This window comes from Larimichthys crocea, chromosome X, assembly GCF_000972845.2.
Source record: "Larimichthys crocea isolate SSNF chromosome X, L_crocea_2.0, whole genome shotgun sequence".
In the NCBI taxonomy this organism is placed as follows: domain Eukaryota; kingdom Metazoa; phylum Chordata; class Actinopteri; family Sciaenidae; genus Larimichthys; species Larimichthys crocea.
This window is the reverse complement of record NC_040020.1, coordinates 23,280,461-23,306,114: the sequence shown is the minus strand read 5'-3', so window position 1 is coordinate 23,306,114 and position 25,654 is coordinate 23,280,461. Positions and strand designations below refer to the sequence as shown.

The window sequence follows — 25,654 nt, the reverse complement described above, 5'->3', positions numbered from 1 at the left end:
TCCAGAAGTGAGTCAGTCCTCATGTTAAAATGTCCAACGTCACAGCAGAAAAAAACATGGGACAAAAAACTGTTTTGGGGCGCCGTGACAACTTCCTGTCCTCATTTGGATGCATGAAATGTAAGAGCAGAGTGTAAACAAACAAAAATGGCCTCTGAACGCAGCTGTTACTTACTCTTCAGCTCTTTGCTTCGGTTGAGACCTTCTGAAAACAAAAAACACTCTTTAAACACCCAGAATGGAACATTTACAGCTTTACCATTAAGACTATCATGAATACTACCATGGCTACCATTAATACTATTATTAATAAACACAGTGCTGTGTCGCATATAAACCTGAGAGAAACATGTACAAAACATTTAAGCTGGCTACAGACTGTCAGGGCCAGATCCAACTAAAGCTACAAACCACACTGTTCAGATTAGTGTCATCACAATACTCCGTACCAAAGGGACACCTGACCATGCTGAAATGCCGTTGGATGATGCAGAAACAACACTCCAGATTCTGCTGTGGGAGGAGAAACGTTTGTCTGCAGCGAGCTGCAGTTTGGGGTGAATAAACGTCAGTAATCAAACTGACTCGCTGTCGACAAAACTATCAACTTTGGTGCCTGACGCCCATTTGATTCCCTATGCTGCACGTCCATCAGCTGATATCGCTCGGTCTGAACATTAGCAGCATATGCTCAGTTTGGATTGGTTGAAGTCAGTCTGATGTTCCCTGTGAAGCCTGCGCACTGATCGGTCAACATCATCTCTCGAAGCTTCGTCTTCAAACAAACGCAGATCTCAGATCAGTGTGTCCGTTTGAAACAACAAGGTTCTGCAGGTTTATAAAAACATTAACATGTAGCGTGTTGTTGTGTGGCAGATTCAGGTGAACCTGCATGGTAACACTCACTTGATTTGACCGGAGGTTTGAGCTCCTCGCCGTCCGTCTGGCTCGTGTCCACGTGGACCAGGAGGTGCGTCAGCCGCCTCACTCTGGAATTAAAGATGGCCGCCCGGCTCTTACAGCGGCGGGCTGACTCGGCGTTATCCAGGTACTCACTGAGCAGCCAGGACAGAGGGCTGGACGCCGAGGATTCTGGGTAAACACAGAGTGTGAGAGTGTGTGTTTGTGGTGTGTGTGTGTGTGTGTGTGTGTGTGTGTGTGTGTGTGTGTACCTGACAGTGTGATGCTGTGGACGATTGGTGTGATCAGAGCCTCCCAGCAGGTTCGACCCAAAGCTTCAGCCGCCTCGGCGTCCGGCAGGAACCGATCTGCGAACATCTGCTCGTGTCTGAGAGCACTGTTCAACCTGAACACAACACAGAGTCAGTACTGCAGTACTATCAGGATGATATTTACATAATTTACATAGTATTTACAGTATTACTGTAGTATTTCTGCAGTATTTACTTGTTGAAGAGCTGCAGCAGCTGCGTCTTGTCCTCCATCACCTCCTGACACCAGGTGTGGGCCTTGGTGCTATAGAACAGGTAGGTGCGACAGCACAGCTGCTCCTTAAACACGGGCCAGAATGTCGGCTTCGGACCCAGAACCTCAAAACCATGGACCCGAGTGTCGATGCCACCCTGTCAGAGGGGAGAGGAGTGGGTTTAGTGTGTGGAGGGGTGAGGGTGGCGTTGGTGTGTGGAGGGGCGGGTTTAGTGTGTGGAGGTCTGACCTGCTGACATCTCTTGACCCTGATCTGGATGATGGACCAGAACCTTGTCATGTTCTCCAGGAGAACCACCCGACTGGCTGACGGAGTTACATTCACCTGCGTGCACACACACACACATTAAAAAGTAAACTGGCTAAACAGGAACACCTGTACAAACACCTGAGAGACCACAGGCTGGAGGAGGAGGAGACTCACTGTGTTGAGTTCGGTGTTGATGTTGGTGGGCTCATCTCCTCCCAGAACCAGGATCCGGGCCGGCATGTAGCTCGAGTCCTCACTGGCCACTAGGATGGCCAGTTGTCTACACACACACACACACACAGGTTCTGGTGTTAAACATGTTCAGTAGTCCCGTCAGAGCCAGTGACTGATGAGTTCAGTACCTGATGACGACCCCTTTGTGCATATAGATGTTGATGAAGTGTGACCCAGTGCAGCCGTTGGACTCCCAGTAGGTTTTGGGGTTTTTGTCGGTCAGTTTGTTTGCTCGATGATGATTGGACGAAACCTCCACCTTCTCCCAGCACTTATCCTCCTTCAGCTCCACACTGGACCCTGAACACAGCATCAGTTAAACCAGTGAGGCCAGTTATGATTCATTATCCTCAGCAGTTACAGTCATTAACTGGAATATTTAACGAGAACATTTAGGAAAATAAACTTGTTTGGCTCGACATGAACTGACCTTGGCAGAGATTTCTAAGGAACACATCAAAGAACGGGATGTTGATTGGTTGATGGCTGCGACGATGCTCCTCAATCTGACCCAACACCATCTGACAACAAACAGGCAGCAGACCAGGTAAGACCTCAGATTAGAGACGCTCCAGTGAGTCTGTTCATAAAGGATACGGTCGAAAAGTCAAAAAAAAAAGTGATGAGGACAGATGTGAAGGAGAGGAGATGAGGACAGATGTGAAGGAGAGGAGATGAGGAGTTAGGAGTCGACTACGTCATGAAGCGACGGTGAATGTTGTTGACGTGATCTGTGGTAAAACTACAAAGTCCAGAAGATGGACTACAAAACGCTCCTCTGAGATCCTTCCTGGATCCTCCCCGCGCTCTGACCGTGTTGTTTGCTGCAGGAAATGTCAAACTGTGACGTCATCATCAGTCAGAGTGTCAGTAATAATGAATATTGTCCAGCTGTCACAGAAGCAGATGAAGTGTTTGTTAGCTGCTATGCTCGCTCACACACAAACAAATTAGCAAGTTATGGCAAAGATCTCTGAGGAACCAGCAACGGGAACTTCATGAGGATCTGCAGGACGCTGGATGGCACAGTTCCAAACAGGAGATGATAAAGGAAGCATTGAAGCTCCTTTCCTTCACAGTTAGAGGATTCAAACAGCTCTTATCATGACGGACACGTTAACATTTCAGTGAGGAACCTTCATGAGACAAACTGATTATTTGACCACAGCTTCTGTCGTCATATAAAACAGACCGGAGCAGAAAGATTCAAAGTGGTTCTTCTGTAGCAGTAACAGAAGTCAAGGATTCAACATCCCCGTCTCACGCTTACCTGGATACAGCCGGCGAGGACGCTGGTGGTCATCTTCTTGTAGAGGCTGGCGTACTTCTCACAGTCGGTGATCAGGTCTCGGAGCTCGGTGACCAGCAGCAGGGTGGTGCTGTGTTTGTCCAGAGCCTTCACCAGAGCCTCTTTGGTCCCCAGACGACACATCACCACCGCGTAGTCTTTGTTCAGAGAGGCCAGCCGGTACAGGAACCGGATAAACAGCTGGACCACCTGAACAACCAATCACAGGAGGTTAATGTAGGTCACTAGCTGGGTCTGATCTACCTGCTGCTGTGTGTACTGACCTCTCGGTCGTTGATGAAGGCCGCCATGGAGGACAGGCAGGGCTCGATGCTCTCGTGCCATGGCAGCATGTCCTCCTGGTAGTTGTCCAGGAACTTGTTCAGGATCCTGCAGGAACAAAGAGCCAATCAGACGAGCTCCATAACAACACGTCATCATCATATTCTATATCATCATCATCACCATCATCATCACCATCATCATCACCATCATCATCACCATCATCATCACCATCATCACCATCATCATCATCACCATCATCATCACCATCATCATCATCATCACCATCATCATCATCATCACCATCATCACCATCATCACCATCATCATCATCATCACCATCATCATCATCACCATCATCATCATCACCATCATCATCATCACCATCATCATCATCATCATCATCATCATGGACAAAGGTCATGGTTGGTCAGTACCTGAGGATGGAGAGCTGGACGGCCCGGTCGGCTCGATGCTGCTCCGTCAGACGAACCAGATCCTGATAAGTGTCACGACTGTGAGTTACCTGAACAAATGATAATCAATATTTTAATGGTCATTAAATGACCTCCTTTTCCACTTCCTGTTACGTCACATGACCTTCGCAGCCACATACCTGGCTGCGTTCCTCCTCCAGCTGGCAGGCATCGTCACACAGCAGCTGCTCCAGAGTCTGGATCACCTCTTTGGTGGCCGTGAGCTCCTTCAGACTCACCAACAACATCTGCAGCTCTGTGTCCTTAAAGTCCAGCTGCTCCCGACAGTCTGACCGCAAACAGGAAACACACAGCGGTCAGCTTCACAACAGACATCGTACATACCCATGATGGAGAGCTTAGCTGTACCTTTGCTCTCTAGCTTGTGCACCATCGAGATGTGGTTCAGGGCGATAATGGCAAGCATGGTCTCCGCTCCAGACAGGGTCAGACAGTCTTTGAGGACAGTGGTGACGTCGGATGCCACCAGCTGCTCCGCCAGGCTCTTGTGGTTGGAAATGAGCATGATGACGACGAGCAGGCCGTTCCGCACTGACAGCATGCAGCTGCACACACAGCCAACGCAACCAATAATCAGCATCAGACAGTTCTGAACCCAACCTAAACCTGCCGTCGGCACTTACCCTTTGGTCTTGAGCATGAGGTCGATGGCGGCGGGGATAGCTCCCAGCAGGCCTTTGGAGCCTTCGGGTGTGGCTGAGCCGATGCTGGCAAAGATCTCCAACATCATCTGAGTGCCGGACTCTGAGAGAGGCAGGCTGCTGCCGACACTGCGGAGGTCGTGTTTACTGGCTCCAGTGATCACCTTCAGGGTCTGACAGGAACACAAAGAACCACAAGACCGGGTCATGAAGTAGATTCAGCTCACACCTGGTGTAACAAGTGGACAGCTCACAGTGATCCACACTGAAGGACCGCCTACTCAACTGATGTCCTGTCCTGACATCAGATCACAGGTGATGCAGGTGTGCACTGACATACTGAGAGCAGCTCAACTGTGACTGGATTACCATGGTAACACCAGGTGTGTCACACAGGTGAATAAACTTTGTCAGGTTAATGGTTCTCACCGCGAGCGCCAGCTGCTGGACGTGGGTCACGGCGGAGAACTCCTGCATGCAGGACAGGACAGCTTTGACTCCGCCCTCGGTGGCGAAGGAAACCCTCCACTCGTATTTGAGCATGAGCAGACGAGTCAGTCTGAGCGTGCTCAGGACCACGTCTTTAGAGGACGAGCCAAGCAGCTCCACCAGCAGCTTCAGCACCTTGTCCCTGTTAGAGGACAAAAGGACAGGGCGACCAGAGGATAGGAGGACAGGACGACCAGAGGATAGGAGGACAGGATGACCAGAGGATAGGAGGACAGGACGACCAGAGGACAGGAGGATAAGATGACCAGAGGATAGGAGGACAGGATGACCAGAGGATAGGAGGACAGGACGACCAGAGGATAGGAGGACAGGACGACCAGAGGATAGGAGGACAGGAGGACAGGACGACCAGAGGATAGGAGGACAGGACGACCAGAGGATAGGAGGATAAGATGACCAGAGGATAGGAGGACAGGACGACCAGAGGATAGGAGGACAGGACGACCAGAGGATAGGAGGACAGGACGACCAGAGGATAGGAGGACAGGATGACCAGAGGATAGGAGGACAGGACGACCAGAGGATAGGAGGACAGGACGACCAGAGGACAGAAGAACAGGATGACCAGAGGACAGGAGGATAAGATGACCAGAGGACAGGTGGACAATCACTTTAAGACATAGTAAAATGCTGTGTATATTTTCCAGAACACTCTGCTCTCCTAGGCCCCTGAACTACCCGCTCCAGGTCATGATTCTGTCCCCCCGTCCTGACTGAAGCCCTGGTGGTTCAGTGTATTTCCTGGAGCCGCCCTCCTTCATGAAACCTGTGATTTCTCACCGGATGGTCTGGGCTGAGTCGCTCCTCATGGAGTTCTTCTCCTGGACTCCCTTCTCCTCCAACAGCCTGGTGATGAAGAGGACAGCAGCCAGCTGCTGGGCCTGGTCTGAACCAGACCCCCCTTTCTTCAGGATGTCCACCACTTCCCCCAGCTTCTCCAACACCGTCTTCTTCCCCTGGACTCGAGGGTTGTTGAACACTGCATGGAGGACAGGACATGAAGATCAGTTGACACACCTGAGGGACATGTGAGGAACCTGCCTGCCTGCCTGCCTCACCCTTCATCTTGTCCTCCAGGTCTTCGGGGTACTTGCTGTCGTCCTCTGAGGGCAGCTCGCTCTCGGTGTCTGGGCTGCCACAGCCTGAATCAGCAGGAACTTCCTTCTTTGCTTTCTTGGAGACAGAGCCCATCGCTGATGAAGAGGAGGCTGAGGCTGATGATGAAGAGGAAGAGCTCTGTCCTGCTCCTCCACCTCCTCCACCTCCTCCCAGGCCAGATGAACTCAGAGAGGTTTCAGCTGGAAGACAAAGACAGACTCAGAGGTTGCTGTGTGTTTGTGTATGTCTGTCCATGTGTGTGTGCGTCCTTACCCAGCAGCTCTTCGTCCTCCAGACTTCCTCCTCCTCTCCTCAGGTAGTGTTTGCAGAAGGTGTGAGAGCAGAGCAGGTCGCCTAGGCATGACGATGGCAGCTTCTGCTTCAGGTAGTGAAGGAGCTTCTTAGCCACGTCTCCGGGGACAGACAGACCAATCAGAGATGCGTCGTCCAGCTCCGCCTCCTGAAGGACAGACAGAGAGGTTACAGTTTGTCCAGTTTCCTAGCATGCTCCTCAGGATATGCGGTGCTCACCTGGTCATCAAGGCTCTGTAGCAGGATGGCATTAACCTCCAGCTGCTGTTTGGGCTCCAGTTTCTTGATGAAGAACAGAACCTCCCACCACTCGGCCCGGCTCAGAGCCAGAGGCTCCCTCTGCAGACCCTCAGAGAGGTATGGCAGAGAGTACAGACCACCGGGAGGCTTCGAGAAGAACGTCTGACTCACTGAGGAGTACAAGAAAGAGAGACACTGTGACAGACAGACAGACAGGACAGAGAGACAGACAGACAGGACAGAGAGACAGACAGACAGGACAGAGAGACAGAGAGAACAGACAGACAGAACAGACAGGACAGAGAGACAGACAGACAGAGAGGACAGACAGACAGACAGAGAGGACAGACAGACAGACAGAGAGAACAGACAGACAGAGAGAACAGAACAGACAGACAGACAGACAGAGAGGACAGACAGAGAGGACAGACAGACAGTTACAGACATCTTACCAGCAGTAAGTTTGAGTGTCTCAGTCAGGGAGGACGCCTTCTCCTGCGTCTCCTTCTCAGCCTGACTGCTGCTGCCACTGCCCAGGATCTCCACCATGTGCCAGTGGACCCAGTAAGTCCTGGACAGGGAGTTCCAGTACACCTGGGCACAACACATGAGGATGAGGATTAAAGGTCAACCTTCAAACTAATGAGTCAAATCATGTCCGAGACCTGAAACGTCACGTGCCCACACAAACAAACAGACAAAGTGGAAATGACTGCAACAGGGCAGGTACGATCGAACAGTCAAAGTCCTTTCCTAACCACTTTCCTTTCGTAAAGGTCCAGTAAATTTTCTGACATGACCCAGAAGTAGCCGCCGCGCTTCCTTTCAGAATAGACTATTCGACCGCACCCCCAGGACTACATTAGTATTGAGGTTAGTCACTGTCTCGGTCTCTTTATTCCGACAACCAGCTGGAGGAGTTTTCTGCTGTGATGTTTGACTGACTATAAACCAGGGGTCGGAAACCTGTGGCTCGCGAGCCAGATGTGGCTCTTTTGATGACTGCATCTGGCTCGGAGACAGGAGAAAGTAAGCCAGTACGGTCCGGTACTTCGTACCACTGAAAACATTCAGTGGTACGAAGTACCATGAAGATGGGAGAGCGGCTGCCTGCTATAAAGCCCTCATTCAGAACCAGTCACGGCCACACTCTGGGTCAGAAAATGATCCGCTAGCAACATGCAGTCTTGAAAACTACTTCGTCTGTTTAAAAATTCCTTTTAGGTCATTCCGACTTGTTCCTGAACTGTCCGTGCTGTGTTTTAGTTTAGTCCACCTCCCTCCCCTCGGACAGAGCCCGGTGGTCTCCTCTGCGCCCAGCCTTCTAAACGTGTACCACACCTTTAATGTCTTTAAAAATTAATGAATTAATGTCCCAGTTAAAAATCAGTAAGAGTAAACGGTTGTGTTTCATGTTATTTTGTTTAGTTTTAACAATACAGAACAGCTCGGAAAAGAAGCTGCTGATGAGCTAACGACCGGAGAGTTCACTCAGCAGTACATCTGAAACACAGCGGTTACTACGGGGATCGGGGCAATGTTAAGAAGAATTTTATTTATTATTGGTTAGCTTCAGTCTAACAATAACTATTATTATTATTATTATTATTTAAAAGAATAAATTCAGAGACTCAAATGTATTTATTTGCATTCAGTGTTGAAAAATATTATATGGCTCTCACAGCAGTACATTTTAAAATATGTGGCTTTCATGGCTCTCTCAGCCAAAAAGGTTCCCGACCCCTGCTATAAACGTTGGTCACGTATCATTATTTCCTCACCTGAACAGGTGGCGAGCCGTCATTGCTGTAGCGAAACTCTCCTTCATCTCCAGCGCTGACCTCCTCATAGTCCTCCAGCATGCGGACCATCATGCCACTCTTCAGGTTGTCCTGGACGTACTCCACGTAGGCAGAGCGGCTGGCGAAGTCAGAGCGCGTCTTGTATCCGTTTCCTGTCTTTTTCTTTGGTGGCGTGGCGACGGGAGCGGCAACAGCTGAGGTGGAGGTGAGGACAACAGGGGAGGCGCAGAAACGAGGCTGGAAAATGGACCTGAGGAGGGGACGGGATGCCTCCCCCCCCTGCTCCTCCCCACAGGCCCCACCTACTTCTGGGCAGTGGGTGGAGCCATCGGGAGGCTGCCGGTTCCGGTCCCAGCCCATCACTCGGACCAGCTCTGAGATCAGGTTGGCCATGGCCATGGTGAAGTCGAACTCTCGCTGCACCCTGAGGTGCTCCGTCTGATGGGCGGCACTGGAGGAGGCTGGGGAGGGGCTGGCATCCTGTCTATCAGAGATAGACTCCGCCCCTGCTGTGTTGAGTTTGTCCATCAGAGATGTGACGCACAGGTAGCGCTTCACCAGAGAGAACAGCAGTTTCCCGGGAATCTGAGCAGAGACAGGAAAAACAAAGACACAATGTCTCAGTATGAATGACAACAATGACAGCAACAACCATCATCATCACCACAACAACACCACAGTAACAGCAACAACCACAACTACAAACACACAGCAACTGCAACCACCATTGCAACAACAACCACAACAAAAGCCATCGCAACGACAACAGCCACTACAACAACCTCTATGACGACCACCACCACAACAACAAACACAGCAACAGCAACCACTGAGAACAACCTCCATCACTACAGCAACCATCAAGATCACAATATTAACAAGAAGGAGAATAAACCTGGAAACACAATCAGCTCCAAGTGATTTGAAATTGTAGGAAAAGGGTTAATGGCAGGTGAAGAGAGGATGACAGGTGTGTTTACCTGAGGCAGGTGAATTCCCTCAAAGGAGATGCCGTGCTCCTCTGATGACGTGGTTTCAGCAAACAGCTCCAGCAGAGTGTAACGATTATCGAAGTCCATGTGCTGCTCGATGCCGTCCTGCTGACTGAGAGACAGGAGGACGTACGCACGACTTCCTGCAGAGGAGACAGGAGACAAAGTGAGGAGACAGGAGACGACATCAAGAGACATGAGCAGAGGGCTCAAACCTTTAACGTGATCACTGTGTCAGCTGATCAACGTTTCACTGATTATTTATTGATCATTAAAATAATGTGCAGTGATGATGTAACTGGTGACATCACAGTTTGGGTTCTGGGTTTATGAGGACGGAAACCTGTCGTGGTTTCGGACGCGTGATTCAGCGACTCTTCAGCTCACCACTGAGTCAGTCCCACCTCCGGGTTGCTAAGTAACCCAAAACTATCCTGATGTAACTTCCTGCTCCTCACCTCGGTCAGTCATTGTACTGACTTCTGAACAGTGTTTCATCAGAGCTGCTGAAGCTCAGAGTGAACCTCTGTCCCCTCCCAGCCAATCACAGTGCACGTCTCAGCCCAGCTGAAGTCATACTGCTTTAAAGAAACAGAGTGAGCGCTCTCATTGGTTCAACGTCATCAGGCCGTCTCCTCCACGCAGCCCCAATGACTCATGGGAAAAACTCTTAGCTGCTCCTCACCCAGACACACACACACACACACACACACAGAAACACACACACACACACACAGACAGACACAAACAGACACAAAGACAGACAGACACACACACACAGACAGACACACACACAGACACACACAGACACACACACACACCTGTATCTTGTGTTTCTATTGTGATGTTTTTACAGACACAAGGTTTTTTCAGTGTGGTGTCAGATTTATGTTTTCAAACCGCTCATAGATGTTCATGTTTGAACACTGATGACCCACGTTAACGTTACCGTGAGAACAGAGAGGAGAAACAGGTGGAACCTGCTCGCCCCTCGCGTGTTCAGGTGTAATCAGACAGGAGTAGTTACCTGCGTCATGGGAGGCGAGTGCTCGCAGCATCTTCCCGGCGCTGCGTCTCGTCTGTGTCTCTTTGTTGCACAGCAGCTCCATCAGCAGGTTGAGGGCGCCTGTCTCCTTAAAGACACCGACTAGCGAGCCAATGCCGGCGTAGGCACTCAGCACATGGATGGTGTGCGTGATGCTGATGGAAAAGTCGTTCTTCTTGGTCATCTGCTTCCTGGCTCGACGCACCAGGTTCTTCACGTCCTCCTTCATGTCAGACAGCTCCACCTCGTCGAAGGTGACGTCTGTCGGGAACTCGCTGGTGCTCCTCTGACCTCCATCCGATGCCTCGCCGCCCTGCTGCTTCTCCTGCTGCTGCTGCAGGGGGCGCTGCGTGTCCGTTTTCCTCTTCCCCAGGAGGGTGGGGCAATTGGCGTACACGTCCTCCGTCGACATCCACATCAGGATGTTTTCAGGTTTGCTCTCACCTGATGTCGATCCACTGGACCCACCCACCCCAGAGCTGCCGCTGCCCGCCCCTCCTGCCTCGCTGGCTCCGCCTCCAGAGCCCGAGCCATCGTCAATGGTGACGAGGCACCAGCGAATCAGGTATTCAGTCTGTCCATCATGGTTGCGGCGCTGGCGGATCAGCTCCTCTGGATACGCCTGCAGCCTCGGGCCTAGTTGGACCAGCAGGTTCCCATTGCGGCGCTCACCCACCATGCTCACTAAGGAGGAAGAGGAGAATTTGAATCAGAATAACTTTATTGGCCAGATGTGTAAAACACACAAGGAATGCATCTGCAGATCACTGAAGACAGGTAGAGACACGACAGGTGTGTGTGTGTGTGTGTGTGTGTATCTATCTATAGACACTTGTACACTGGATAAAGAACTGCAGTGATGGAGTAAATATGTTCTGACACATATCTATAACAGACTGAATGTAAACAGTGAGGATACATAAATACACTAATGTACTGCACAGATTTACAGGAGGAAGAGGAAGGAGGGAGGAGGAGAAGGAGGAAGAGGAGAAGGAGGAAGAGGAGAAGGAGGAAGAGGAGTCATGCATCATGAAACATCTCGTCTCTATTCTGAGGTCCTGGTGGTCAAACGAACAGACTACTGTAGCTGCTTGCTGTGTTAGCTCAGTTTGTTAGCCAGGTTGACTGGACTGTGTGGAAGAACGCTGACACGGAACAGAGCCGGTGTCGTGCCAGAACCGGAGCTGGGTGAGCGTTAGCACTGTAACCAGGTTCAGCAGCTTCTATGGACATGATGGCAGAGGAGCAGAGAGTGAAGAGGACGCTGACGGAGGAAGCTAAGAAGAGAAAAGGAGAGAGTGAGCGAGCAAGAAGCCGCCGGACAAGAGTAAATGTGGGACTGACTTTTAGTGGTTGGTGAGAGCTTGGTGAAATAAAAGGCTGAAAGACAGACGCCGAGCTGGGCTGACTGCTGCTGGACTAGGCAGTGAGATCAGCTGCTGCTGGGTCTGGTTCTGGTTCTGGGCTGACTGCTGCTGGACTAGGCAGTGATATCAGCTGCTGCTGGGTCTGCTGTCGTCTCATCTCATCTTGTTTCATTTTGTCTCAATACCAAGATTCTTGCTGTTACTAGTCATCAGTGATGAAATGGTAACACACACACACACACACACACACAGGTGTAACACACCACACACACACACACACACACAGGTGTCTTATTATTATTAGCTGTTTGGAAACATCTATAGTGTGCTGGAAGGACAATCTTTGAGGTTCTGGACGGTTCTCGGTTCTACCCGGGTTCCTCTCGGTTCTACCCCGGTTCCTCTCTGTGGGCCTCGGTTCCTCTCTGTGGGCCTCGGTTCCTCTCGGTTCTACCCCGGTTCCTCTCGGTTCCACCCCAGTTCCTCTAAGTGGACCCGGGTTCCACCCCGGTTCCTCTCGGTTCCTCTCGGTTCCTTTCGGTTCCACCCCGGTTCCTCTCTGTGGACCCCGGTTCCTCTCAATTCCACCCGGGTTCCTCTCTGTTCTACCCCGGTTCCTCTCAGTGGACCCGGGTTCCTCTCGGTTCTACCCCGGTTCCTCTCTGTTCTACCCCGGTTCCTCTCGGTTCTACCCCGGTTCCTCTCTGTGGACCCCGGTTCCTCTCAGTGGACCCCGGTTCCTCTCAGTGGACCCCGGTTCCTCTCTGTGGACCCCGGGCGTCCCCTCCTCTCACAGCCGGAGGTCGCACGTGCTGCTGGGCGTGAGCTTCCTCTGGGCTCCGTCTAATAACTGTCACACTCTGAGCACTCCGCCTGTGCCGCTCACTACAGACCTCATCGAACAGTACCGACACCAGGACGGTTTGAATCGTGATATACGACATGAGCTACCGCCGACATGACGTGGCTGCTGTTGTTGTGACGTCAGCCCGCCTGCTAACGGCGGTCAGGTGACCTGGTTTCAGGAAGTAGCCGGGCCGTCAAGCTAGCCTCCGATGCTAACGTTAGCATTGGATCCTGCAGTGTTTCTGTTCACGACACCAGAACTTCCGTTCACTCTAACGGAACCGCGGCAGTTTCTGTCGTTAGCTGGCCGGTGAACGAACCGAGCTGTCACTCGGTGCTCGGTCTGATCGGTACCAGAGGACGTCACACTGTCCGTCTGTAAACGAGATGTTTAGAAGCAGCAGCTGCTCAAAGAACATGAGGAACATGAGGAACATGAGGAACATGAAGAACATGAGGAACATGAGGAACATGAGGAACATGAAGAACATGAAGAACATGAAGAACATGAACACACACACCGAGCTGCCTGCAGACTGCTAATGTTGCTGTGACGTGTTAAACTACATAAATATCTCGTGTTGTTGTACAGACGGTGTGCTCGTGTTGTTGAGCTACAGACGGTGTGCTCGTGTTGTTGTACAGACGGTGTGCTCGTGTTGTTGTACAGACGGTGTGCTCGTGTTGTTGTACAGACGGTGTGCTCGGTCAGGTTAGCACCGCTCGGGCTGGGTTCGGTCTCTGACAGCGAGCCGCCGCGCTGGGCCTATCCGCTCCGGTCACACACTGAGCGGCTCCGCGGAGCCTGAAGGAAAGAGCTCCACGTCAGGTGAGTTACGGGCTTACCTGCCGTGTCACAGACTTGACCCTTCGCTTCTGTCTTCCCCCTCAGCCGCTGTTTTCTTTTCCGCCCTAACGTGTCGTTTCCCAGCCTGGTGATGTTTGTTTTCTCCACCGGGGCTCCGAGCTGCGGGATGCGCATTTGCGGTGACAGAAGCGGCGCCAGGGACGGCGTCTTCTTCTACGTCTGCTGCTTATTCTTCTTCTTCTCTGGGTTTGTTGGAGGCCCGCGAACTGAGCGCATCGCCGCCTGCTGGGCGGCAGAGTGAGCGACACCAACAAAAAACTACAACCAGCCATTTTCTATCCCTGCTTATCAGAACTAAAACCAACTGTTCTCTTTTTCAACTCAAGGACTACAACTCAAGGACTACAACCCAAGGACTACAACTCAAGGACTACAACCCAAGAACTACAACTCAAGGACTACAACCCAAGAACTACAACTCAAGGACTACAACCCAAGGACTACAACTCAAGGACTACAACCCAAGGACTACAACTCAAGGACTACAACTCAAGAACTACAACTCAAGGACTACAACTCAAGAACTACAACTCAAGGACTACAACTCAAAAAATACAACACAAGAACTACAACACAAGAACTACAACTCAAGGACTACAACTCAAGGACTACAACTCAAAAACTACAACAAGAAAATTACAACTCAAAAACTGCAACAACAAAAACTACAGATACAGAACTATTCTATTCTAACTACAGAACCGGTACTAATTATAGAACCTTAACACTAAACAAAGATGTATCAGAACAGGATTGCTGTCTTAATAAAAATCATTGTTATATTATCATGAATTCACAGCCGTTATTAATATGATGAGACTATGTTCTGATTCTTCTTCTTCTTCTACTTCTTGTACGTCTGTTCTCACACTACTTTGGGCTCCGGGTTGGGAGAAGTACGTAACGCTTTATGGCAAGTCACACACTACCAACTATTTCACTGATTTTGGTGAAACTGGAGGTGTCGTGCCAGAACCGGAGCCCAGTTACATTGCCCAGGGCTACTGGGCAATGTAACTGGGCTCATAATGAAAGGAGAGAGTGAGCGAGCAAGAAGCCGCCGGACAAGAGTAAATGTGGGACTGACTTTTAGTGGTTGGTGAGAGCTTGGTGAAATAAAAGGCTGAAAGACAGACGCCGAGCTGGGCTGACTGCTGCTGGAGAGCAGAGGGGCTTTAGGACCATGAGGAGGAAATCTGTGCTGCTCTTCATACACAAACACTCTGTATTCAACACACATGTAACCCCCATATCAGCTGATTCTCTGTCTCTGTCTCTGTCTCTCTGTCTGTCTCTCTCTCTGTCTCTCTCTCTGTCTCTCTCTGTCTCTCTGTCTCTCTCTGTCTCTGTCTCTCTCTCTATGTCTCTGTCTGTCTCTCTCTCTCTCTCTCTCTCTGTCTCTGTCTCTCTGTCTCTCTCTGTCTCTCTCTCTCTCTCTCTCTCTCTCTCTCTCTCTTCTTCTCCTCCTCCTCCACCCCCTCTTTCTCATCATCATCCTCATCTTCATCTTTTCCCTGCAGGAGAACCATCCACCGACCAGACGGACACCTGCTCGCCCGCCTGCCTCTCTTCTCTCTCTTTCTGACTCGGAGCAGCGGATCATGTCACCGGGACTCTTTCAGATCTCTATGCCGCCCAGAGCGCACTGAAGTCGGCTGAAAGGACAGAGGAAGGGTCGCTGTGAATCCTGGATGTATTGATTTGATGATGGATTCAGGGTCTTGTGTCTCACCTTGGGAGATGAGTATGTGCGTGCGCGTGTGTGTTTTTGTCCTTTCGTGATCACACATGTTTACCATCACCGGGGTGACGTCAAAGCCAGTGACACTGTCGGTATTCAGGTTTACAGCAGAGAATGACGGGATCATATTTATATTGTGTGTGTGTGTGTGTGTGTACAGGCAGGTTTGAAGCTTTATTATTAATCTGTGGATTATTTTATTATGATGAATTGAAGGTCGTCTAACATTTAATATAAAAAAAAATCATATTAGAAAAATAATAATTAAATATTTCACAGTAGCATCCTTAAACTTGATCCACCTTCAATCTAACTAATTATTAGAATATGATCAAACGGCAACATATTCACGATAACATCTGATTATATTATTTACAGTAAAAGATTATTATCTCTTATATGAGATTATCTGACAGACAATATAATAATATGTCCTTCCTCTGATCCGGGTCGTGGTGGCAGCAGGTTTATCAGGGTATTCGAGTCGTTCCTCTTCCCAGAAACAAATCCATGACCACAGGTGAAGGTTGCAACATAGATGGTCTGGAAAATCGAGAGCTTCACCCTCTGGCTCATCTCCCACTGAACCACAATGGTCCAGTATAATGTCCATATTGCTGCCAGTGCTGCACCAATCCGCTGGTCTCATCTCATGCTCCATTACCTGTCACTCCTGAACAACTCTTTTACTCGGGACAGAAACTCGCTTCCAACCTAGAGGGAGTGATCCACCACTTTTCAACAAAGAACCAATGTTAGAGTCTTTATGGTGAAGAAACCTGTTCCTGTTTGAATCTTCTCAGCTTGGTGACCAGCTTCCGATGCTAATTCTTTGTATAACAAACCCTACATAGTAAAGTTTTATATTTTAGATTTAGCTCTGCACACTCTTAAAGTCTTAAAAAATAATAAAAACAAAGGGACATGAATGCACCCGCATTTTTGGGGATTCCCCACCAGTCAGACAGTCCTGAAGAAGGATGATGCAGGTCCAGATGAACCAGATTAAACTGTTTTAAGAGAAAGATGACTCTGTGACTGTCAGACTCATGTTTTCATCAAGGTGAAGTGAAATTAAGCGACTGAGGACTTCAACAGTTCCTCCTGGAGGAAGGTCAGCACTTCCTTCCTGTGCAATTTCACAATAAAAGTCTTTGGAATAACTTTGAACACTTTCCTTCAACTGTGTCACATAACATCATTGATGACATCAGCATGACCCTTACATTCTTCTTCTTCTTTTGTTGTTTAGTCTGTGCCTGAGTCTTTATACTGTTCTTAGCCAAGGAGAATTAGAGGCACTCTCAAAGTACATCAGAAGAGTCTGAGTCAGTCTCACATTCTGTTGAACGGTCGGTGGTCAGACTTTAAACCTCTACAGACAACACCACAAATACTAAAGGCCCAGAACTAGAGACAGAGAATGTTTGCCCATGTTAGAGTTACTGTCAGCACATTCTAGTCTGGAGACACTGTTGACTGTTTATGTTAAAGAAACGTCACATCAAGCTACTGTATCTATTATGTCTAGGAAGGCAACATTAGGTCTCTTCGACCCTGTTGAGATAGACTGGCACTTGTTGTTCTCAAGCAAAGCCAAACAACTACTACTGCCGAGGACCTCAAGGCCCACATGAGCCTGTGTAACCTAAGGATAGAAAATTACATAACATATACAACCACAGGAGAAGACGTTTGCTGTATGTTATGGAATTTTCTAACCTTAGGCTACACAAGGTCATGTGTGGGCCTTGAGGTCTGGGACTGGGAACAGTAGGTGCAGGTCTATTGTTTATGTCAGAAGCCTGGATCATGAGTTAGAGACGTTAGAGAAGTCCTGACTCCTGCAACATTTTGTTCGTAAATCCAATCTTATCTTCAAGTAAGGCTCCAGAGCACGTCAAAGTTGAGTGCAGCATAGGTTTTATTCTCTTTACAGAAAATACAACCAGTTTTCGTTCATGAAGGAAAGCGTTTTTTCAGCTCAAAACATCAACTTTTATAATAGTATAATCACAACATTGGTACCACCCATTCTTATTTCCCTCCAATAAAATAATAGTATCAAAATCACATGATTCTCTATTATATAATTAAATTATTTGGACTGGGTTTTCTAAACCTGCTAACATATCACATTCGCTGATACAGCATGTGCTCACCTCCGCCCCTACCTTGTTCAACTTTATTTCAACTCAGCCTTCTATGTATAATTTTCTACAATAATTAAGTTCCCCCTGTCATGCTACACTCTTTTCAGAAAGTATAATACAAAACAATAAGATATTCCATGATTATATACTTTTCACACTTTAGTCATATATCCCCTTTGTGGACCCATACTCGAGCGACTCTTGGCTGTGTGCTCAAACTGTCAAGCTGTATTGCTTACATCTTCACTTCATACCCATACTCTACTACTAAAGGGTTAATAGTCCTAGCATAAAATGCTACTAAAAAAACATACTATATTACTACTATATATTCTTAAAAAACATGCAATTATATACTTAATATTATGACAGAAATGAAAAAGGATTTTAACCTATATACTAACACAAACTTATAACAAAGCCTATAATATTACACTACACTATCTCAACACTATGGTGGCCAAGGTCAAAGAAACCTGTTGCTGCCTGCTTAGACATAATAGATAGCTTGTCATTGATGTTCCTATTGACTTAAACAGACATCTGTGTCTCCAGACTACAATATGTTGACAGTGACACTGTTCTTAGTAAAGACATTCTCTGTGACTCATTCTGGGCGTGTAGTATTTGTGCTGTTATCTTGAGGTTTAAAGTCGATCCACCAGGATGAGTTGGGCAGAATGTGAGACCGACTCAGGCACTTCTGATGAACTTTGAGAGTGTCTCTAATTCTCCTTGATCAAGCATAAATAAATAATACAGCATCAGACATCAGAGGCTCCTGAACACTTTCTGAACTCCTGACCTTTGACGTCAGCAATTTCTCCACAACACTGTATTCTGTAAAATGTCTAAATGAAACCTTCATTCAGTCATTGATTGATTGATGATTGATTATTATGAACAGTCCTGTTGATGTTCTGTTTCACTTCTGTATCTGTTTTTTTAGGAGAGTTCAGCCGATTACTGACCTCTGACCCCTGACCTCTGGGAGACACCTCTGGGGAGAAGCGACGGCGTGTTGAAAGATGGATGGACGAGAAGAAGAGGCCGAAAGCCTGTCTGAACTTGGGAGAGCCTCACTGAGGGGAGGAGGAGGAGGCAGACAAAATGGCCTCATCAACACCCACAGGTTGGGGGCGGAGCCTCTGCTGATGGTGTATTCAGCTTCTCAATATCAGGGTCATGTGGTGGTGAATGCCCCCCCCCAGCAGGACAGGAGCAATGGAGAAGGTGGAGGTCATCCTCAGCTCCTGAACCCAAGCACTCTGCTCTCCCACCAGGTAATATCAGACCCCCGTCTCCGGCCACCCCCAGGTCTTCTCCTGTGCCCAGAAAGGGTGGTGCAAGCGTGGGGTGAGGCTGGAGGAGGGGACTGCTGTGAGACCACCTTCATTGAGGGGCTCGGTCTGGACACCTCCTCCTGCTACTCCTCATTAGCGGCTGGTGGCTCCTCCTCCACAAAGGAGGCGCTAAAGTTTGCTGACAGAAGGTTTGTGGACTTTTCTGGAGAGGACGCAAAAATTCAGACGCTGTCGTACGACATTGACAATGATGACGACTTCCAGGAACTCGAGGTAATTCCATGTTTGATTGATTATTGATTATGAGCAGTGCTGGTTAATTGATTAATCATCCTCCGTTCTTCATTTTCCATCCTTCAGCCGCTATTTTAAATCCTCCAACCTCCAGCCATCATTTTTCATCCTCCGACCTTTGTGCTCCAACCTCCATCCTACAATCCATCCTTGCATCCCTCCATCCATCCATCCATCCATCCCTCAGTCCATCCATCCCTCCACCTGTTCATCCCTCCTCTGGCTGTGAGTCAGAATCAGATTAACATTCTGCAGCTCTCTGAACATCTAAAAGCTAATCTTTTCAGGTGATTAGCTGAAACGCTGTGATTTTTTCTGTAAAGTCCAGATTTAATTTATTGTGTGGCTCTAATCCCAGAGGGGGATTACTGACAGAGTCAGAATAACAGTATACGCACTTATCACATCCCGGCTCAATGGAGACAAGTTATCGTCAGAAAAACAATTTCTTATTTCCTTGAATATTTCATCACATTCTCAGCACCAGTTCTGGTACGACCCTGGCTCCGCTCCCTCAGCATTCCCCTGCTCCCCAGGCCTGTAAACTCCCCCTTTTCCTGGTGGTCTAAAACGCCCATGGTACAAACACTAACACTCTTTCGATGCTCTGAGCATCAGACGGAAAACCAGAAAACATTTTCTCCAGTTTGATCTAGTTCTTTTTTCTTTGTTGATCCGGGTCAAGTTAGTGGAGTGGACGCCCCCCCTTACTGCTGAGTGTCAGAAGAGGCAAGGTGGAGGGGGGCGGGGGATAGACTGATCCCAGGCGCAGGCCACACAACACAAACTGCTTAAAAAAATAAATTGTATTTCATTCCTAGAATTAACATAGGCCCATATACCTACATGTAATTAATTGGGTTATGTGAAAAATTAAAAAAGAAAAAAATAATCGACATGACCTCACGTCACTCTGGTTGATTGACGGGCGAACCGACGGTGTTGGCAAAGGTACAGTGGTTAATGATGTGGAGTCTTCATCATGGACCAAAGTAAAAAACCAAAGAAGCATCAGGTGCCCAGTTTAGAAAACAAAGAAAAGAAGAAGAGGAGAAACGAGCCAAAGATAAAGGTGTGCAGATTTCTGTGAGTGACGTCAGTGACAGCAGCTATAGGCTGTTTATTATGTGTTATATTTATGTTGCTATCAGCCACAGAAGACGACTGGATTTGGTCTATTTAGTTTTGCTGAACTAGCAACTATTAGAACTGACATCATGTCATGCAACTAATTTCACCCATAGGCAACCTAGTCTGGTTTGTGTTTGCAACACAACAAGTGCAGATTCACACAGACTGTGGAATTTTTTTTATTACTGTACACTTATGCTAACTTAAACAACTTCTAATATACACTGACATGGCATTTTGTAAGCTACATGTGATAGAGCTTTTTAAATCATTTGTAGTATGTTATGCTTAGTTTATAGAATGTTAACAAATGTTAAAATGTGCATCATGGTCATTTTAATTGGGTAACTGATGCATGTGTGATGTAAGTGTGATCTAACTTACACATTGTATCTTAATTGTGAATTCAGGGACACTTCTGAAATATTTTGGAGCTGGAGCACCCACTGGCCAAAATGAGGAGTCAGATACTTTCACAGCAGCTACAGACATGGCCATGGAGTATCTTGTGTTTTGTGTGTTCTTGTCACCTTTTATATTTAATATAACCGATGCATCGCTGCATCGGCCGATGTTCGCCTCCTCAACTCCCATCAGCAAATAAGCATGACATTCACCGATGGCAGTGGCCAATGATTATATGTTGATTTACATGTCGCATGAACGCTGTGCTGAGGAGAAACCTTTTTTTTTTTTTTGGAGGCTCCGAAACCCCACTGCACACGTCTCTGGCACTTCACGTACATGCCACGATTTTGGTCTGTCCAGACGCGTATTCAACGTGAAGCCAGGCATAGTGACGTTTCTGGGATGCTTCATGAAAGATCCACATTATGCAATTTGCAATACATGTAACAAAGAAAAAACAGTGTTTGTTTGTGTTTGATCAGAGTGATTACTCCAGCGAATCAGAGAGCGAGGACACCTTCCTATTGATGCCTCCCAGAGATCACCTGGGCCTCAGCGTCTTCTCTATGCTCTGCTGCTTTTGGCCGCTTGGCATCGCCGCCTTCTACCTGTCGCATAAGGTGAGGACATGCCCACACATCTTCCCAAGGGACATTACCGTACCTCATCTAACACACCTGAGTAGACCTGGATTCTGATTTTTTTTTTTTTTTAATACCTTGTACTGAGTTTCACCTGTTAGCATTGAAGTCAGGTGTCACACCATCTGGAAAATAAAGTAAAGTAAAGTAAAGTTGTCAGGACGGGTTCAAGGCAGGACTCAGACGCAGAGCAGATTAAATAAAAGTGATCTTTATTCAGCATAGCAGCTTGAGTAATCCTCTGAATAGAGTGCAAATAAATTGGCTACAAAAACTCCTGACCTGTCTGTGAAATCTACAAAATAAAAGTTGCTCGAAAAGGGAGGAAAAACACTGAGTCTGACTACTCTAACAAAATAAACAAACCTGTCCTAATCTATGAATCAAAGTACCTAACCAGGGAAAATAACAAATAAAAACTCTGACAAACAAAAGGCGCTCCAAAAAGGAGGAAACAAAAATACAGAAAACTAAGAAACACTCCGAATTAACTGGAGGAAAAGCTACGAAGGATAAAATCTGAATAACACAAAATCACTCCAACCGGAGGAAAACAAAACGGCAATCTCTAAACTCAGACTAAATACTAAAGTAAAGGTATAAAGTTACAAAGAAAAATCACTCTTTCAAGGAGAAAACGGAGATTCAGGGCAAAACTATGACTGTGGCAAAGATCTAGGATACGGGCTGGTATGACGATCAGGTCGAACACACTGGCACAAGACAAGCGACATGCAGACTATTTAAACATGGAGAGAAGGGAGCACCAGGTGCACACAATCGATGATTAGGGAAGACAATCAGAGAGGTGACACACACAGAAGGGCAAGTGACCTGAAACAAGACTTTTCAAAATTAAACAGGAAATGACATGACAAAAACACAAAACAAGAACAAAGTATAGTGAAGTGAAGATGAAGTATTTTGAAATCTTCTTCACCAGTGATTGGACCAGCGGGTTGGTGTGTCATGTGCTGAGCTGGTCTATCTACCTCACCTGTGGTCAGCAGCTTTGGGTAGTGACTGAAAGAATGAGATCATAGATCCTCTGTAGGGTGTCCAGGCTCAGAGATAGAGTGAAGAACTCGGACATCCAGAGGGAGCTCAGAGTAGAGCTGCTCAATCTTCAGGTGTAAAGGAGCCAGCTGAGGTGGTTAAAGATCAGATCCAGGAGGAGATACACCTGCTGCCACCAACCCGACCTGGATCAGAGGCAGGACATGATGGATGGAGTAACAGAACCAGGAGCAGTAGTAAGCAGTACTCATGATACTCACAGTACTTTGATCAGATACCCACACACTGACACACACACTGTTTGTCATCTGTAATCAGCTGATTTGTTTTCAGTAAATGCTGTCATTGTTGTTGTATGGCTTCATGTTGTTGTGGATGTGGTTTCCATGACAACTGCACACCTAAAGCGCCAAAAGAAACATATCTGGTTGCCATGGCAACACATTGCACACTGAAATCCATCAGTGAATGACAGAACGCTCTGCAGGAGGAGGAGGCGAGTCACATTAAAGGAAGAAACAAGAAAACTTGGTCTGTCCACTTCCTGTCTGAGGAGGTCAAAGGTCAAACTGTAAAGAGGAGCTGTTGTTGATCTGACCCCCCCTGTTTCTGATTGGTCTGAACATGTAATTCAATATTACTGGAAGTGAAGTGGAAATTGCATCGGGCTGTTTCCTGTCTTGTTAATCATGATTAATGCAGCTGAGAATCTGATCTGATCATCTGTCACAGAGTCTTCTGTCTGAACTCAGGAACTGTGAACACAACAGAAGCCAAGGGCAGATGTTCCCCCCGGGACAGGCAGGCAGGCAGGCAGGCAGGTAGGCAGGTAGGCAGGCAGGCAGGCAGGCAGGCAGGCAGGCAGGTAGGTAGGCAGCAGCACAAACTAAGAACAAGTCATACAGATACAGGACACACAGGCTGCATTAAAACACACAGCAATCTAATAATAATAATAATAATAATAATAATAATAATAATAATAATAATAATAAAAGTACAGTAATGAATTCAACAATATCAGTTAAAACAATGACACCCCTATGATTCATCTCCAGCTCTTTAATATGGATTTAAAATCATTCAAAGAAAACAGATCTTTGTGTTTTCTAAATGTTCCAGTCTGACGGCACCGAGGATCCAGCCGCCCTCTTCCCTAGTTCAGTACAAACATTTGGTATAGACATGTCCCTTAAACGCAGCAGTGAGTACTGTTCATCAGACTTTTGAGAAATAAGAGAATAGAGATAGGAGATTGTCCTCTGAGACTCATCTCTGATCTCAGCCTGCTGTTCTGTTAACGTTAGTGACAGAAGTTTGTGGCTCAGAAGGCAGAGCGGGTCGTCCACTAATCAGATGATCGGATGTTCAGTCCATGGCTCCTCCAGTCTGCACATCGAAGTCTCCTTGGGCAAGATACTGAGCCCCAAATTGCTCCCTGTAAGTCGCTTTGGATAAAAGTGTCAGCTAAATGACTAAATGTAAATGTAATGTAATAAGTTCTGTGCAGCACAGTCATCGGTACTGTTGGGTTCTGGCAGCAGTGGCCTGAGGTCTGACAGTAAACAGGATGTTGTTCTTTCTGATCTCATCAGCCATATTACAAACTGATTACAGATCAGTGACTGTTCCTCTGCTCTGTTATCTTGTTTTTCCTTCTGTGTCTTTCTGTCATTTAACCTCCTGAAGCCACACAGTTTAGATTGAGAACATCTCTTTAAAATCATCTGTTTGTTCTCTGAACACAGTTTGACTTGCTCATCCTGATGAAGTTCTCTGAAAGTAAGGCTCTCTTATTTTGAAAAACAGTTAAAGCCATGATGTATGGTGCTGTGTGCTGCAAAGCGTTGGATACTTTCATGAATGCATCATGATGTTTTTAGTTCCTGTTTTCTAGTAGCTAACTTCCTTTTCCTGTCTTTTTGTCCCACCCCTCTCAGACCAATAAGGCGGTGTCTAAAGGAGACTTCCACCTGGCAAGCTCCAGTTCAAGGCGGGCTCTCTTCCTGGCTGTGCTGTCAATCACCATTGGGACAGGTATCTATGTGGGTGTGGCCGTGGCGCTCATTGCCTACCTCTCCAAGAACCACCACTGGTAAACTGGCTGGGAGAGATATTACATATCAGACACTGGGAATCTGTGTCATCGTTACCTGGAGCCTGACTTTCCGCTGAGCGTTCCCTCAACAGGTCACCCTGTGGTGACAAGGTGTAGGAAGACTTCCTGTTTGCAGACAGCGGTGATGTCACTTGTCTGAATCAACCTCGACAGGTCGACAGGTGATTCTGGAGTCTTGAAAGACTTGAACCTGAAACCTTTAAACCAATGAGATTGAGGATCTGAGAGGGATTATGGGAGTTTGAGGAAATCGCTGATCGGAAGCAGTTTATTTAACGGACGTTTCCAATGTGATAGGTTTTTTCAACCCTCACCGAACAGAAACGCGTCCAAAGAACCTCATCAGTTTAATGTTTAACGTTTAATGTTAAGCATACAGGTAAGGGTGCAGAATCAGATTCGGACCACGGGCCGCTGCTGAGCCTGCGTACATGGGGCAGATGCCCTATCAACTAAGCTAATCGACACCCCGATTCTATGATTTTTTTTAAGGTTTGTTAAATATTTGGACATGAAAAAAATTCAGAAATAAATTCAATGAACTTTATTTTGAAAATCTTATCACGTGTTTGAACACAAAACATGTTCTGACCAATCAGTAGTGGAGGTCATTAAGGGACATTAAGTAAGATCCTTCAGCCTGTTACCGTCACATGATCACAGTCATATGATCCATTTATATGTCCATCTGTCAGAGCTTCAAACGTTTTGTCCGATCTGAGAACAGGAAATGAATCCCGCCTACAAAGCTCTGATTGGTTGAAAACAGCTGTCAGTGAACAATGCCTTTGGTGTAAAACTGTTGAAAATAATGTTGACTTGATCAGTGCTGGAAAAATGTTCATCAGAGATCAGAGAGCTTAGAGACTGGATCACTGAGACTACACCACTGAGACTGGATCAGCTGTACTGTACCAACCAGTCTCTGTTTGTGGATCAAGAATTTCTGTCTCTTGATGAAACTGTTGATGTGTCTTTTTTGTTTCTGTCCAGCTTTTTATCAAAAACACCAACACTGATCAACAACAAGCATCACAGTCGGACTAAAAGAACACCTGCAAACCTGTTGTTGAACCACAATGTTCTGATCATCCATCATCATCCATCATCACCTCCAACCATCAT

The 25,654-nt window shown here is 47.3% G+C and overlaps 2 protein-coding genes across 7 annotated transcripts in view; one reads left to right on the top strand and one right to left on the bottom strand.

Annotated features, from left to right (window-relative positions):
• Positions 1 to 14,258, bottom strand: part of cul9 (cullin 9) — a 23,876-nt gene extending 9,618 nt beyond the window's left edge. The window contains exons 1-24 of one of the 3 annotated variants that reach the window (XM_027282895.1): positions 13,700 to 14,258; positions 10,620 to 11,321; positions 9,581 to 9,735; positions 8,580 to 9,185; positions 7,251 to 7,392; positions 6,778 to 6,968; positions 6,520 to 6,706; positions 6,207 to 6,446; positions 5,929 to 6,127; positions 5,068 to 5,269; positions 4,621 to 4,811; positions 4,346 to 4,542; positions 4,117 to 4,265; positions 3,938 to 4,026; positions 3,503 to 3,608; positions 3,201 to 3,428; positions 2,361 to 2,451; positions 2,059 to 2,230; positions 1,871 to 1,976; positions 1,676 to 1,771; positions 1,408 to 1,583; positions 1,173 to 1,306; positions 907 to 1,092; positions 176 to 205 (exon numbers count right to left, since the gene is read on the bottom strand). In XM_027282895.1, coding sequence (XP_027138696.1) covers positions 176 to 205; positions 907 to 1,092; positions 1,173 to 1,306; positions 1,408 to 1,583; positions 1,676 to 1,771; positions 1,871 to 1,976; positions 2,059 to 2,230; positions 2,361 to 2,451; positions 3,201 to 3,428; positions 3,503 to 3,608; positions 3,938 to 4,026; positions 4,117 to 4,265; positions 4,346 to 4,542; positions 4,621 to 4,811; positions 5,068 to 5,269; positions 5,929 to 6,127; positions 6,207 to 6,446; positions 6,520 to 6,706; positions 6,778 to 6,968; positions 7,251 to 7,392; positions 8,580 to 9,185; positions 9,581 to 9,735; positions 10,620 to 11,321; positions 13,700 to 13,835 — 4,711 coding nt within the window. In that variant the 5' untranslated portion in view covers positions 13,836 to 14,258. The remainder of the gene's footprint in view (positions 1 to 175; positions 206 to 906; positions 1,093 to 1,172; positions 1,307 to 1,407; positions 1,584 to 1,675; positions 1,772 to 1,870; positions 1,977 to 2,058; positions 2,231 to 2,360; positions 2,452 to 3,200; positions 3,429 to 3,502; positions 3,609 to 3,937; positions 4,027 to 4,116; positions 4,266 to 4,345; positions 4,543 to 4,620; positions 4,812 to 5,067; positions 5,270 to 5,928; positions 6,128 to 6,206; positions 6,447 to 6,519; positions 6,707 to 6,777; positions 6,969 to 7,250; positions 7,393 to 8,579; positions 9,186 to 9,580; positions 9,736 to 10,619; positions 11,322 to 13,699) is intronic. The other 2 variants (XM_027282896.1, XM_027282897.1) reach the window with 2 other exon arrangements.
• Positions 12,294 to 25,654, top strand: syndig1 (synapse differentiation inducing 1). 4 transcript variants are annotated; one of them, XM_027282898.1, is made up of 5 exons: positions 12,294 to 13,682; positions 15,242 to 15,469; positions 18,565 to 19,192; positions 21,235 to 21,372; positions 24,351 to 24,534. In XM_027282898.1, the coding sequence occupies exons 3-5, from the start codon at positions 18,644 to 18,646 to the stop codon at positions 24,507 to 24,509; spliced, it is 846 nt and encodes a 281-aa protein (XP_027138699.1). In that variant the 5' UTR covers positions 12,294 to 13,682; positions 15,242 to 15,469; positions 18,565 to 18,643; the 3' UTR covers positions 24,510 to 24,534. The 4 variants fall into 4 exon arrangements, with proteins under 4 accessions (XP_027138699.1, XP_027138700.1, XP_010751089.1 ...); XM_027282899.1 differs by lacking the exon at positions 12,294 to 13,682 and adding an exon at positions 25,523 to 25,654 and having other exon boundaries at positions 15,161 to 15,469; positions 24,351 to 24,447; XM_010752787.3 differs by lacking the exon at positions 12,294 to 13,682 and having other exon boundaries at positions 15,161 to 15,465.

Coding starts and splice junctions, on each gene's coding strand:
- syndig1 (XM_027282898.1), top strand. CDS start 18,644: ATGGATGGACGAGAAGAAGAGGCCGAAAGCCTGTCTGAACTTGGGAGA. Junction 19,193..21,234: donor ACGACTTCCAGGAACTCGAG/GTAATTCCATGT, acceptor GTGTTTGATCAG/AGTGATTACTCCAGCGAATC. Junction 21,373..24,350: donor CCTTCTACCTGTCGCATAAG/GTGAGGACATGC, acceptor CACCCCTCTCAG/ACCAATAAGGCGGTGTCTAA.